The 14,194-nt window shown below is 63.8% G+C and overlaps 3 protein-coding genes across 3 annotated transcripts; 1 reads left to right on the top strand and 2 right to left on the bottom strand.

Annotated features, from left to right (window-relative positions):
- Nucleotides 1–3,226: 3,226 nt before the first annotated feature.
- On the top strand, nt 3,227–4,351 carry EMIHUDRAFT_230590 (hypothetical protein; the record flags this gene model as incomplete). The annotated part of the gene is made up of 3 exons (XM_005784998.1): nt 3,227–3,937; nt 4,271–4,299; nt 4,342–4,351. The coding sequence occupies 3 exons, from the start codon at nt 3,227–3,229 to the stop codon at nt 4,349–4,351; spliced, it is 750 nt and encodes a 249-aa protein (XP_005785055.1).
- Nucleotides 4,352–4,896: 545 nt separating this feature from the next.
- On the bottom strand, nt 4,897–6,832 carry EMIHUDRAFT_112218 (hypothetical protein; the record flags this gene model as incomplete). The annotated part of the gene is made up of 7 exons (XM_005784997.1): nt 4,897–5,067; nt 5,209–5,269; nt 5,551–5,723; nt 5,792–5,869; nt 5,990–6,031; nt 6,346–6,516; nt 6,788–6,832. 7 exons carry the CDS (start codon nt 6,830–6,832, stop codon nt 4,897–4,899), a joined length of 741 nt encoding a protein of 246 aa, XP_005785054.1.
- A 2,307-nt stretch (nt 6,833–9,139) lies between these two features.
- On the bottom strand, nt 9,140–9,921 carry EMIHUDRAFT_364367 (hypothetical protein; the record flags this gene model as incomplete). Its single annotated transcript, XM_005784996.1, is given in 4 exon segments — nt 9,140–9,288; nt 9,433–9,749; nt 9,765–9,791; nt 9,843–9,921. Coding segments are annotated over 2 exon segments (162 nt in total), but the record flags the coding sequence as incomplete, so codon positions are not given.
- Between the last annotated feature and the right edge of the window lie 4,273 nt (nt 9,922–14,194).

The raw sequence follows: 14,194 nt of genomic DNA, 5'->3' as shown, positions 1-14,194 counted from the left end.
GGCCACGCCACGCAGACAGAGCCGACCCTCAGTCTGCCCAAGAGGCTGCCTGCGGAAGGCCTGGCAGGTGCCCACTCGCCTCCTCGGCGGCCACGCCCTCCGCCCGGGCGAGCGAGCAGCGCATGAGCGGAGGCGCATCGCCACTTTCTCGGCACTAAGCGCGATTCCCCCTCTCCCTTTTCTCCCAGTAAGCTAAAAGTACGTACCCTGGTACCCGGTACATCATAAGCGGCGAACGAGGCACGGTCGCTCTCCGACATGAGGCGCGTTGCACTTGCCAGTGCTGCCCTGGCCTTCTGCCTGCCCGACCAATGGGTGGCAGGTGCCTCTGCTGCTATGGCATGCCTCACGGCTGCGACTGGCCGGCGCCTCGGCGCGTCAGCTCGGCTCGGCGTAGCGATAGTGGCCAGCGCAACTCGCCTGGACTCAACGCTCAGCCAGGAGCTCCCGCACGCGCTGGCGCGAGTCATGGCGCATGCAACGCGTCTGAATGCTCGCCTCGCCTCGCGCAAATGCGACCGTCGTCGCAGCCGACAGTCCACCGCCTGCTAAAGAAGCACAGCGACGAATGCGGCACCGGCGACACATGGCAGGCTGGTCATGACGCAGTTATAGGGTGTTGTGTGCCGTCGGAGTGACTCTCTGTGTGTCAGGGATAGTCAGGGCCGTCCATCAGAGCTCCACTTAGCTCGGAGACACCCCATTAGCGCGGCTCGACCTCTTTGAGTCACTGCCTTCCCGGCGGTTTGGCTGTAGAGCCTCTACAACAAACTCTACAGCAAAATCGCGCTCTACATCGCTCTACAACGGAGGCGCTTCGTCCCGCGGCGGATGTAGAGCTCTCAGAGCTCTACAGCGCTCCAGAGCGCTCTACATCTCTACCCAGCTCTACAGCGCTCTACACTCTACATCCTCTACACCCTCCCTCAGCGCAAGGGGTTGTGAACTTGTGATGATGCTCTGTCACAAAAGCACTTGTCGCCCTCGCTCCGTCCGCTCTCTCTCTCTCTCTCTCTCTCTCTCTCTCTCTCTCTCTCTCTCTCTCTCTCTCTCTCTCTCTCTCTCTCTCTCTCTCTCTCACTCTCTCTCTCTCTCTCTCTCTCTCTCTCTCTCTCTCTCTCTCTCTCTCTCTCTCTCTCTCTCTCTCTCTCTCTCTCTCTCTCTCTCTCTCTCTCTCTCTCTCTCTCTCTCTCTCTCTCTCTCTCTCTCTCTCTCTCTCTCTCTCTCTCTCTCTCTCTCTCTCTCTCTCTCGCGCGCGCGCGCGCTCTCTCTCTCTCTCTCTCTCACGGCTCGCAGAATCAAAACTTCTCTGGTAGGACGGGAACGAGATGATAGTAGGGAGTAGAAGAAAGCAAAGAGGAGCCCTGCGCACGCACGACTCCGCAGGAGAAGCCCCTCCCCAGACAAAACACAAGGGAGAGGTGGGTGGGTCACAGAAAACTGCGGCCGCCAGCGACAGAGCGTCTCGCTTACGGCGAGAGGAACACAAAGGGACGTCCGGACGTCCATCCACTGGGATGAGAATACTGGAGATCTGAGGTCGAATCTGCCGATTCCACAGCCGCCCACAGGAGCGCCGCCTCAACACGGGGTCTCGGCTCTACCGAGCCATGCTAGCTCCAGCCGCAGCCCCACCCGGCCGCCCGGGGGTGTTCCCGCAGGCAGAGAAGACCAATCCTGGGGGAAGTAACCTTCTCTGGTAGGACGGGAACGAGATGATAGTAGGGAGTAGGAGAAAGCAAAGAGGAGCCCTGCGCACGCACGACTCCGCAGGAGAAGTCCCTCCCGCCCGTGCTTGCGCAGCGCAGCCTCGCCGGGGCGCCTCGGCGAGCTGGATGAATACACCCCGGCCGCGCCCGCAACTCCGGCAGGAGCGGCCGGGCCGGACTTTGTCAGCACGGGCCCGTTGCTAACGCCGGAGTTCCTGAGACAGCTGCACAGATCTCAGCCATGCGAGGCGAGATGCGACGTCACCATCGAACCCGCGCTGATCGCTGCGCGCGAGAGCCTGACGGGCCTCGCGAGGAATCGCCGAGGGCTCGTGCTTGGACGCGGGCAGCGCCCCCCGGGCTGCACCACGCTCATCACGGCGGAGATGGACGCCATCCTCGCTCGGCGGCGCGGCGATTGCAACCATCAGGAGTGCCTGAAGGCGCGCGATTACTTTGCCCCGTTTCGCCAACTGCGAGGGCTACCCTTCAGCATCAACGACTTCATCCCGTGCACGCGGGTGCAGGCGGCGTGCCAGGGCTTTGTCGCCCGGGCGGCGCAATGGGCGCAGCACGAGCACCAGAACTTCGAGGGCTGCTGGGCAGCGAAGACGTGCGGCGATCCGTGGACGTTCGCCGAGAAGCAATTCATCAAGGCGGAGGGCTACGTGGGAGGAAGCGCGGTGCCGAGCTACCCCGCGAACTTGGACGCTGCGGAGCGTCGCAGTGCCCCATAAATCCCCTCAGGTCCCTAGCCGGGACGCTGTCCGCTGCTGTCGCGGGGGAAGGTGACTGCACCAAAACCCGCGAAGAATCGAGAAGGGAACTTGAGATTGGCCTGCGCCGCATTTAGATATAGTGTCCAGTGGTCGAATTGTGTCGGCGGGCCGAGTGTCGTTTCGCCTCTGTCGTTGGTCCTGGGATCCGGGTCAGCGTGGTTGTGGGAGAGCCCTGCAATCGGCCTGCGCGCGGCGCGCGGGCCCATATCTGTGAATGAAACTACCCATACAGCGAGTTCGCACGGAGCGAGTCCGCGGGTGGAAACGTACCCTCCAGTGGAGAGAGCAGCGCCCATGTCAGGGGACGCGCCTCCTCCTGTTGGCCCCTTGCGAGAGGAGTCCTGGGGAAGCGCATCGTCGGGGGACGACGATGCGATGAGCAACGCAACCTCCGGGTCTAACGACCCGGGCTGGCCCGAGCCGCACCCCCAGGGGGCGCACGGGCATGGCCAACCCCAAGGGTTAGATGTAGCGGCATGGGCTGCGGCATCGCCCGTGGGTTCCCAATCGACGGGAGCCCCGAGGAGCGCGTCGACGGGAAACGTCGAGGCAAACCATATATCCTACCAGCCCAACGGCTCGGGCGGACTCGTCGAAGCGGACCCATGGGGGGCGTACCTCGAGACCGACCGAGGGCTGGATACAGCGGCATGGGCTGCGAGATCGGCCGTGGGTTCCCCATTGCGGGGAGCCCCAGGGAACGCACCGGCGGGAGACGCCGAGGCAAACTACACAACCATGGGGTCGGACGACCCACCGAGGGCATGGGCCCCCGGAGCACCGGATCGTGACGACAACGCGAGCGTCGCGAGCCAAGTCGGGATCCGCACTGCAGGGGCGCACGCTCCTGTAGGCATGCACGTGGCACACGACGCCAAGGAGACCTTCGGCGCGGGTCACGACCCCCGCCACGAGCCACGAGGCCACGGCACGCAGTGGTACTACGACGCGCGGTGGCACTTCACGCCACCGTCGAGCGACAAGGCGTACGGTGCACCCGGCAAGGGTACCCTCGAGGGGGAGCGGTCGCGACTGCAGAGCCGAGCGCTCCTGACGCCAGCTGCCCTGGACGGCGGTGTCCAGGCGGGCGCCGCGCCCGGGGTGCGTGCCCTCCGCACGTGCAAGCCCCCGGCGTTGCACGACACGCACAAGCACGTCGCACGGCGCGGCGCGGTGACCCCGCCGCAGCGGGCTGTGGGAAAGGGGGCAGACACGGAAGGCGATCTTCCCTCAGACAAGGGAGATCGCTACGTCGCCCTGGACGGCACGTCCCTCAGGCCCGAGAGGCGGGCGGACCGCGCCGAGCTCGCGGAGATGCGAGCGGAGCTCGAGCACGTCCGCGCGCAGGTCCGGACCCTGCGGGACAAGGCACGAGCACGAGACCTCGAGAAGGAGGCAGGCCACCTCTTCGACACGATAGAGAGAGACACCGAGCACCCCGAGCTCTCCGTCATCAGGGCCGCCCTGGCGCGCGGCGCGGCGGCACGCCGGGCGTGCCGCCCCGGGGACGTTGGGGACCCCGCCGCAAACCCCGTGCACCACCCTCCCAGCGGGCGAGTCACCCGGCCCCGCGCGGCCGAGCAATCAGCGCCTCCGAGCGCGGCCGCGCGCACCGCCGGTAGGAAGACCGACGGGCCGCTCTACGGCGCGGCGGCCCCCGGTGGCGGCGGCCGGCCTCACCCTCACCCCGAGGCCGGCGGGGCCCCCGCCGTGCGCCTTCCGCACCCCTCGGGCTTCAATGCCACCCATCCGGTACCCCGCCCCGCGACACTGTGGTTGCAGGAGAGTACCACCAACCATCACTTCAGTCGGTATGGTACCCCACCTTCACGATCCGGTGATTTCTTTTTTAGTTTCCCATAAGTAGGGTAGGTAGGTAGGTAGGTAGAGTAGGAAGGGGCACCGCAGGGGCCGGCCAGGTTTTGCAGAATTTCATGATGAGGGCCGGCCAAGCAAAAATAAACTACACCTGGCCCATATAGCATTTTGCGTATATACTCGTCTCTCGTCACTCGTGCAACATATAAAATGGTAAATGCCCGCTGGCGCCGTGCAGCCTGCAGAGGTGTGTTGCCAGCGTGCAGGTGGCTAGCCTGTAGCCAGGTGGAGGTCCGCAGCCTGCACTCTCACCACTCTGTTTGCACATTCTCACTCGAGTAACGAGTAGTTTCTCACTTCCCGACACATCCCGACTCGCATGCAGGTTGCTGCTCGTGCATGCAATAGCACAGACGACTCCACAGCGCTAGAAGACCTGGCACCGGACGACACGACGCACATATACATGTCCACAAAAGGTGTCGGGAGGGGCGAGGCGGAGAGGGGACCACGTGACGGCGCGGCTGGCGCCCCGCTATTCCGGCCGGCCAGAGCCGCCACGGCGTGAGACCGCTGTGCGCCGCGACACGTCACATGCCTCGGAGGGGCGGCGGCTCGCAGACGTACACCTCGACGTCGGGGTCGTCGGGCTCGGGCTCCTCCTCCTCCACCTCCACCTCCTCGCCCTCGGCCCTCCGCCCCTGCAGCTTGAGCGCGGCGTTGTAGTCCTTCTCCTTGTGCCGCTGCAGCCACGCGAGCGCCTGGTCCAGCACAGGAGACGCCTCTCCCCGCCCCCGCTCCCCCCCCCCCCCCCCCACCCCCCGCCCCTCTCCAGCCGCCCCTCCCCCGCATCCCACACCCCCGCCACACCCCCTCCCCGTGGTGCGCCACGCCTCGTCTACGTCGTCCTTGTTCTCGATCTCACCCGCCGCCTCCCACGCGTCCTTCTTCCGAATCAGGTGCCTAACGCCCAACCAGCGCACTCACCCCACCCCGCCCCTCCGCCCTGCCCCCGCCCCCCTTCTCCGCCGCGCGCGCGTCTCCCGCAGCGTGCTCGTCAGCCCCTCGCGCTTGCGGTAGTCTGCTATCTTGTCCGGGTCGGTGATCTTGCCCTCGGCGATCAGCTCCCCCTCGTCGCGCAGCATGTTTTTGCCTGCAGCCGCAGCGAGCCGGGCCGATTGCAAAGTGGGTCGACGACGGCTTGACGACGTTTTCGGGCGGCGGCTGGCGGCGGCAGGTCGCACGGGGGAGCGGCGCGGCGGGAGAGGGCGCCGCCGGGGAAGGAGGGGCGCGGGGAGGGGGCGGCGGTGCGGCGGCGCGGCGGTCTTGGGCGAGGCCAAAACGCACCGTCGAGGTAGCCGAGCTTCTTCCACTGCTTGGTCAGCTCCTTGCCGTACGGCATGTAGGACAGGTCGACCTGTTCACAGCCACGGCCGTGAAGAGACGCCGTTCACGACCTCCTCGCCGTGCGGCATGCAGACCGACCGGCTCATACGACTTTGTCTCCTCGTCCCACTCCTTCTTCCAAATTGAGAGCTGCATCAGCATCTTGTCGGAAAAGACCTGGAGAGACGGACCGAGGAGGGAGGAGCGTTAGGCGGCATGCGTGCTCGCTCTCATGGTCCTCGCGCCGGCCGCAGTGGCGTTGTGTCCGGCATGTGCCACTTGTGCGCCCACACTGACCTGCTCCTTCCGCGGCTTCCAGTCAAAGTCCGGGTCCTCCGCCTGAGGGTGGGGACGGGGGTGAGGGCGAGGGAGATGGCGAGGGTGGGGGACAGCGTTAGGGCCAGCGTCGGGGTCAGGACCATAAGCCAGGGTGGGGTTCGCCTCGTCCGGCCGGTCGCAGTAGTACTCGTCGCCGTTGAAGACCTCGCCGAGCTGCGGCGGAGGGCGAGGGTGTATAGCGGGCCGTCGGTTTCTGGGGGCGTGCCTCGCCTCTCTCTGCTCTCCCTCTCTCTCTCTCCAGCGGGGGGGGGGGTGAGGAGCCCACCCATCAGGAATCTCGAGTACTCTAATCTCGGGTGATCTCGAGCCCCCACCGTCTCCTCGTCGGAGCGGATCTTGTTGGACGCGAGCAGCTCGAACGAGCCGAGCGGCAGCTCGTCGGGGTAGTGGTACGCGACGAGCTCCTTGCAGAGGCGCACGGTGTAGTTCTCCTCGGCGGCGAAGTTGAGCGACTTGACCTCCTGGGACATGAGCGTCACGTACGCCTGCCCGGGACAGGGCCCGCTTAGGGCGCGCCGGCGGCGGCGGCGAGCGAGCGAGTGACATGGCCGGTCCCCTCCTCGCAGACATCCCATCGCCCCGGTGGCGGCGCGCCTGCTCCTCATCGTGGCGGTAGAGGTCGACGGTCTCGATCTCAATCTCTTCGGGCCGCGGCAGCGGGTCCTGCGGGGCCAGCGACGCCGATTGGAGCCGCGTGCCGCGGTGGGACCTCCACGCTCGCTACCTCTTGCGCTACTGGCTCGCTGCTCGCCACACCTCCGCGTCGGTCGCGCCGTTCTCATACACGCCGTTCTCAACCATGGGGCGTGGCTGCGGCCGAAGTAGACTGCGCACCGAGGTGAATGCGGCCCACCAGCGAGAGCCACAAAAAAAGAATTTTAGTATACAAGCCCCTCTCACAGCAGACTGGCTCGGACTGGCACTACAAATGGCACAAAAAAAGAAAATAAACCCCACAAAAGAATTTTGAAACTCTCCCTCGCACAACACTGGGCACGGGACTGGCGCGCACTGGCACTAACACAGGTACACCAAAAAAGAATTTTGCACCCCGAGAACATAGAGAGTAAGAATTGGTATTGCTAAAAATCTCTCAAGAAACGGAGTTTTAAAAACAAGAACCGAAAAGAACAAGGAAAAGAAATCGGGCGGGGGGGGGGGGGGGGCTGTGACCCCAAAGGGGTGCGTGTGTGTGGCAAACAACTAAGCCCAGGTAGGTAGAAAGGTGAAGAACAGCCAGGCTCGGACTGGACACCAACGCGGTATGGGTGGACGCAGGACAGATGATGACGACACGCACGAACGACACACAGACACAAACAAGCTCACAAGACACACAGCCAGCTGGCTGCCACACACCCTGAGTTGGCGTACACATAACTCAGGGCCACATTCTTCCTGTCGCCCCCCCCAGCACTCCAAGGTGCCAAGAGAAACAAACAAGGGCACAACAAACAACAGACGACAGGAAGTAACGTGCGAGGCTAGAGCAGGCTTGCTCGTCCTCTAGCAATCTCCGCCGACCGCAAGGCCGGACTAGACCGTGTGTGGGGTCATGCGAGGTGTCTCTGGTCACTCTCCTCAGGGGCTAGCCGCCAGCAGCTAGTCCTATCTCGCACTCACAGGCAATGACAATCCAATGTATGAGTGTATGCAAGCAGAGGCGCGTGTGCTGACTCTAGATCGCACGCCGTGGCATATGACTTGGGAGCCGTGCGACCGCAGCGCGCTCGCCGTCAGCTCTTCCAGCTGGTTTTGCGAATGCGCGTAAGATATTTGGTGACGACATCTTTCAACGTCTGCGAAAGCCGATCGATGACGCTGATGCGGAAGGGAAGGAACAGGTGGTTGGAGCCTTCTTCAAATGGTTCACGGAAGTGTGGATTCCAGGGTTGCGCTCAGGGCTACCACCGGTGGAATGGAATGTGGGGCGATGCGTTGAAAATGTACACCGGGTGTCTAGACGAGGGGAGGAGGCGCCGAAGGTGCAGAGTGCGCTGCTGGGGAGCAGGGATGAGGAGAGGCGACACGTGGTTTCTGCAGCGAGAGGAGAGGAGGAGAGGGGAGAAGATGAGAAGAGGAGAGGAGAGGAGAGGAGAGAGGAGGAGAGAGGAGAGAGGAGGAGGGGGAGAGGAGAGAAGAGGGGGGGGGGGGGTGAGAGGGAGGGAGGGAGGGAGGGAGAGGGAGGGCGGAACGAGCAAAGAGAGTTTTACGATATAAGCCCCTCTCACAGAGCAGGAAGAGAGAGTCTCAGGGGAGAGAGAAAGTTGAGAGGGTGGACACTATGTATGTATGTATGTAGGTAGGTAGTGTGCCCAAGCAAAAATAAAAGTGCGCGACTGCAACGAAGGACCGCTTGCAAGGGACCATTGGGTTTGTACTACTGTGCCGTGTCAAAGTCTGTGCGAGTGTGAACAGCAGCTCCTGACCACGGCGCCGCAGGCGCCTGTTGATAGGTCCAGGTGATAGCCCTGGATAGGCAATGCATACGCCTAGTCGGGCCTCAGATCGCCCGACCGCGTCCCGGTGCTCTGTGGTCGGATTTGTGACGCCGCCGCACCGCGCCGCGGCCGGGGGCCCTCCGGAGGCCGAGGATGGCCGTGACGGACCGGGGCGAGCTCCGGGAGGTTCAGTGTCAGTGTATATATTGTACTCTAGAGACTGACCATGTGCACAATATCTCTCACTCTAGCTAAGCCAGGGGAGGCGATGCCGGGGCCGTACAACAGCTTGATGGTGCTTCGCCGGCGTGCGTCCCGGAGCGGTCCCGGACGGGCGGTCCGGGGGAGAAAATCGGGGACAACGCCGACACCGCTCTGATTCGACTTTTTACTTGAAACAAAGACAGTCGCACGCGCCGCAGCGCGGTGCGAGGTGCTTTTTTCAGTCCGGAAAGTGAGCAAGTGCGCTCGCCGTCCAAAGTGGGGTCGCGGGTGGCCATGCGAAGTGGTTTCGCGCACTGCCCGCTGAAGCCCCCCCGGGGCGCCGGAGCGTGACCGAGTGTCGCCCCATGACCCCCGGCGCCGGCCCGAGCGCTGAGACCGAAGGTGAAGCCAATGCGCGCGCGCCACAAGCGCGGCACTGCTCGGCTACGGCATGCTGACACGGATCCCTATCCTCTCAGGTTGCTATCGCTCGGCCGGCGATATTGGATCTCGCACGCGACGTCGACGACTGACAGGTAACCGCACTTTGTCAATGTGCAGGTCGAGCTACCAACCGTTGCGGAGCGGTTCAGCCTCGGAAGCCATACTATGCAGCGGCGTGGTGAGGCGCGGATTAGGTAGGAGGGCATGCGCTCGCACACATGAGTCCGGGAGAGCTCCCCGCCGGCGCCTTGCACCCGGCCCCCAGCCAGGTCCGCCTTGCCCCACCACGACCGCCCTGCGGCCCTTACGCAGGCGTCCAGCACCGACGTCGTTTGCGAGCGTCGGGTGTTCTCTAGCCCCGTCACCCACCGCGCCATCACCGTTCGCCTCGTCGCGTGCAAAACGCTCGCGTCTCCGCCACCGCCGGCCGCCTCCGCGTTTCCCTGCGCCGCCACCAGGGGGACGCTTGAGCCTTGCCCCCGGCCTGACGCGCGACCCTGCGCAGAGACGGCGCGCTCCGCCTAGGCGGTCGCTGCTCCGCCCGCGCACCGCTCCCGCCGCCGCCGCCGCTCCGTCCTTTCCCATCAGTGTGTCTCGTGTGTAAGAGTGTGCTGTCTGTCACCTGTGGAGTGGTGGTCCCCTCACGTGGTCGTGTGCGGTCTCCTCCGAGGAGTCTGCAGTCTCCTGTCTGTCATGTCTGTCTCGAGTCTGTCGCGTGTCGTCTGTCGACTGTCGTGTGCGCGCGGCGATCGCACGTGTAATTCGGGGAGGCCTGCGCACTTCTAACGATGCACAAAAAAACGGGCCACACAAATGCCGTTTAAAGGACAGGCACGGGACGACTGACGAGACGCGCCCGGCCGACACGCCGACACCCATGCGCCATGGTGCGGCTCTGTGCGGAGACCGACACACAGGAAGGCGCACGATGCATACAGTGATCGCCTGTCATGCGCCAGCACCGACGTCGGGCGGGAGAGGGGCTCCAGCCAACAGTAGTGGCGAGCCAGCCTGCGCTGCACGATGAAATAGTACTCGTGCTGACGCATCCTCACCCGAGTCATTTGCCTTTTCCTGCGACAGCCGTGCGACGGGAAGAAGAGGTGCGAGGCTGTGAAGAAAGAGCTTGATCGCGCCACCAACGTCAACGTCGGGTGCAGTGATGAGCTCGAGCAGCTCTCGTCGAGCAAGCTCTGCCTCCGAGCTCTCGCAGCAGCCATGCGCGTGCGTGCAGCCCAGAATCTCGCTCAGCGCCTCCGTCTTGGGGTTTGAAGCAGGTCCGCCGTAACGCTCCGCGCCTGGGCCGGCGGCGGGCGGTGTAGAAGGCCCGCGATGGCACCGTCGTGTGCCTCTTCCGTCCCACCTTTAATTGGTGACTACCCTCGCTGTCGCGCGGCCGCTTGGCAGGCGGCGCCGACGCTGCCGTTGGGTCTGTCCGTGGCCGCCGCGTCACTCGGCACGGAAGCCTCCTTGCCGTTGGACATGCCGGGGGGGTGTGAGGGCCTGGAGGGTGCCACAGACGCACAGGGGAGCGCGCGCCGCCGAAGTGGTTTGGCGCACACCTCGATGCTGAGGGTGGCCACCCACATGTTTTGCGCCGGTTGGCACGCCCCAAGGACGTACCACGCCCCATTTCGAAGTACGGCGAAGTACGGGGGCGATGCCGCCGCGGAGACGCCGCCGCACCACTGCCCCACCCCAGCGCCGGGCCAACGGGGCCTCTCGGGCGACTCAGGAACCGGTTTGGGGCCGCCAGCACATGCTGCACCGCGAGTGGGACTCGGCCGGCGGCGACGACGGCAACGGCGGGTGGAAGGCCTGTGATGGGACCACTCCGGGCCATGTAGCCGACTCGAGAGTCCACCTTTACGACCGGGTCGTTGGTTTCAAGCCCTCGGCGGAGGAGGAGGAAGTCACCTCGCGCAACCCGCGTGCGGCGGCGGCAGCTCGCAAGGCGCGGCAGACCACCAAGATCAAGTCTCACCTCCAAATCGTCGAGCGCTTCGGCTTGTTCGAACGCTTCTGCCTCGAGTTTCACCCCGACGAGCCCTACACGAAGTGGCTCAAGGAGTGCGCGGCCGCAGCAACGAGCGCAGCCGACTTTGGCATTGCGGAGGAGAAGCTCATGGAGTTCAAGCAGCCTGCACCGCGTAGACGACGTCATTCGGGCCCTGAAAAAAATTCATGCGGTCCCATGGCGGCCGTTCTTGAATGATCGGGCGCTTGTTGGCGCCGCCGCCCGTGTCCACCTCGATCATCAGACCGGCGCCCTCCATATGCTGACTCCACGCAATTCGCGCGTTCTCAGCCTTGAAGTCCGCGATACGTTCGGGAATGAAAGTCGCAGTGATCAGGCCGAACCGCTGCAGCAGTGGCCCGATGCCCGCATCCTCGCCGAGCGGCGCCATGCTCTCAGGCACCTCACTCTGAATCTGAGCGTCGCGAGCAAACCTCGCGTCGGTCGGCGTGGCTGGCTCCTCCTCCATCGATATGCGCCGACCGTGATGATGCCGTTTCCTCACTGGTGGTGACTGAGACGAGGGCGGGCTCCCGCCCTCGCCTCCCGGTCGCTGACGGCGGACCGGGCCCCCCCCACCAAAGCCTGATTGCAGCAACTGAGCTGCATTGACCGCCTCGGGTGAGGGGAGCAGCCCCGCGCCGCGTCCCCGGCCGCCGGTGGCCCTCCTCACCCTCCTTTCTCCCCGCATTGCCCTCGTAGCACCGTACGCCAGACGGGCGGACCGTACTTCCCCAGCCGGTGGTTCTGGCACGGGCCTGTTGGTTGTAGCACTAAGTATTAGTAAACCCCTCACTTTCCGGACTGAAAAAGTAGCCTCGGTGCGTGCGACTGTCAGGAGCGGATTCGTCAGTTAGTTCTGTTCACGCCGGGATCGTGTCCCCGACAACCTGCACAGACTTTAGGCCGCAACAGTATTAACAACGAAGGCGCTCTCAAAAAAATAAAATACGACTCACAACTCTGTCTCTCTCTTTGGATTCGGTACTTCAGCTTGGTATAGTATCATCGTATAGGTAGGTAGGTAGGGGTGGGGGCAGGGCCCGGCCAGGTTTTTCCCAGAATTTCAGCATGAGTATGTATGTATGTAGGTAGGTGAAGAACAGTGTGCCCAATGCAAAAATAAAATGCGACTGAAAAATGGCGAGGGCAGCACAAATATTGCACTCACGTCCCAGTATGGCAGCAGCCGGACGGGTTGGGTGGCGTGAGGGCAGGGTGGTGAGGATGATTCCACAGATCTCGCTGGAAATGGCCGTGTCCTTCCCGGGGGAGGCAGGCGAGCACGCACCTCGCGTCCGAGCGCGAGTCGACGAGTGGTCGCCGAGAGATCGCCGAACCACGTTTCGAGTGCGCGCGCACACAGCACAGCTGCGGGTTGTAACTCGACTGCCGATCGCGCGTGCGGGATGTAAATGCAGCTCGCTGGCGCCAATGCACGGTGGCAGGGACTGGAGGCTCGGCCGAAGGGGAAGAGCAGTCCTCAATCGTCACGTGGAGGTCGCTGGGCTGGATCCATCGAACTGCCACACACCTGGAGCGGAGGCACATCAGGTCTTGCGGCACACTCTCCGACAGATGCATGCCTTTTGAGCAAGCCCACGCGCCTCCACCGTCGCGTAGCATGCCAGCGGCACGCCGGTACGCCGACGAGTCGTGCGCGCTCGGCAGTAATCGGCGTTGAGACTGCCTAGCGCGCACATCGAGAGCGCCGAGTTGTGTTGCCGCGAGGAATCCTGCTCGAAGATGGGGTCCGAGCGGCGCCTGATCGCATGGGATGGATCAGTGGGGCTATCACGTGGGTACTAGGCCTGCTCAGTCAGGAGTTGGCGAGTGTGTGGGAGATTCACGCCCGTCGCTCAACGTCTGTTGAAAAACTGTTCGCTGAGCAAGCTCACGGTCGAGCGGGCTTGACGCGCGCTTCAGGATAGCAAGAGGCGTGCCCACTCCCCTGAGGAGCGTGCGGGCACGCCTGAGAATCGTTGTGGAGCGACCATGGACTGGGATGACAGCCGGCGAAGCGCTGCGCCAAAACCATGGCGCCGAAAGCGTCCGCCTCGGCGTGCTGGAAGCTTCACGGCGGAGGCTGTGAAGTCGCGGCATCGAGTTCAACCTGAGCGCACGCACGCACCGTGCTGGGGAGGAGTTGGCCTGCGAGCGGCGAGCGCTCCCGAGCGCGCGGCGCCCCGTTCTGGCCCTCTTGTGCTTTACCACGACAAAATCGCCTCCATTTTGCGCGCCTCCGGTGGCAGGCAGGTCTACCGTTGCAAAGGTGAAAAAAAACTGTTCAAACACCCTCCTCCGAAAAAAAACAGTCGAGCGGGAGCATCGGGTTCTTGATGCTTGTGGGGTCAAGTTTGACCTTATGTGGCCTAATATGCAACAATAATGCTATGCTCTCACCCAGCCTTTTGAGATATGGTCCCTCAAAGTCGAATTTTCGTTTACTGGTGACCATAGTAGCGTCTGTCTTGTTTGCGTTTCTTCCAACGAAACACTTTAAAGTCTCGACAATCACTAAGCTGCTTATGTGGCACCGCAGAGGCTCCCTTGGGGATGCCTGAGGCCAGCCACCCCAACCACTCACGAAGCCGTACGTGGACGAATTCAAATCACTTTTTTCGTTTACCATCACTAGAGTAACTCGACGCTCTCACGGGACTCTGATGAAATGCGCTGGAGTTGGTCAGTGAGGCCCTAGACGGGCTACGGAACCATGCGCGCGCCGGCCGGACAGGCTGCGCGCAGGGGCCAGGGGCCGCGCCGCCTCGATTTTGCACCTCCGCTCCGCGGCCGGCTGAGGGGCCAGCTCGCCCGGCGACAAGCCCAGACATCGCCCAGCGCCCCGTGTCGACGGGGGGCACGCGAAAAAACCGCACCTACGACTAGGGTGAGCACGTGAGGGCGTCGGTGTGGGCCGCGGGCGGGCTGCCAGGAGGGCGCGGGTGGGAGCATGGGAGATGCACCACCGCTCGACGAAGACGCGCCCGACGAAGCCCTGCTAGCGGAGGATGGTCGATCGTCACCTAATAGCGTCGGGCGTGTGCAAAAAAGAGC

The sequence above is a fragment of the Emiliania huxleyi genome (assembly GCF_000372725.1).
Source record: "Emiliania huxleyi CCMP1516 chromosome Unknown EMIHUscaffold_165, whole genome shotgun sequence".
NCBI lineage: Eukaryota > Haptophyta > Isochrysidales > Noelaerhabdaceae > Emiliania > Emiliania huxleyi.
The sequence above is the reverse complement of the archived record's forward strand: the minus strand, read 5'-3'. Positions and strand labels throughout refer to the sequence as shown.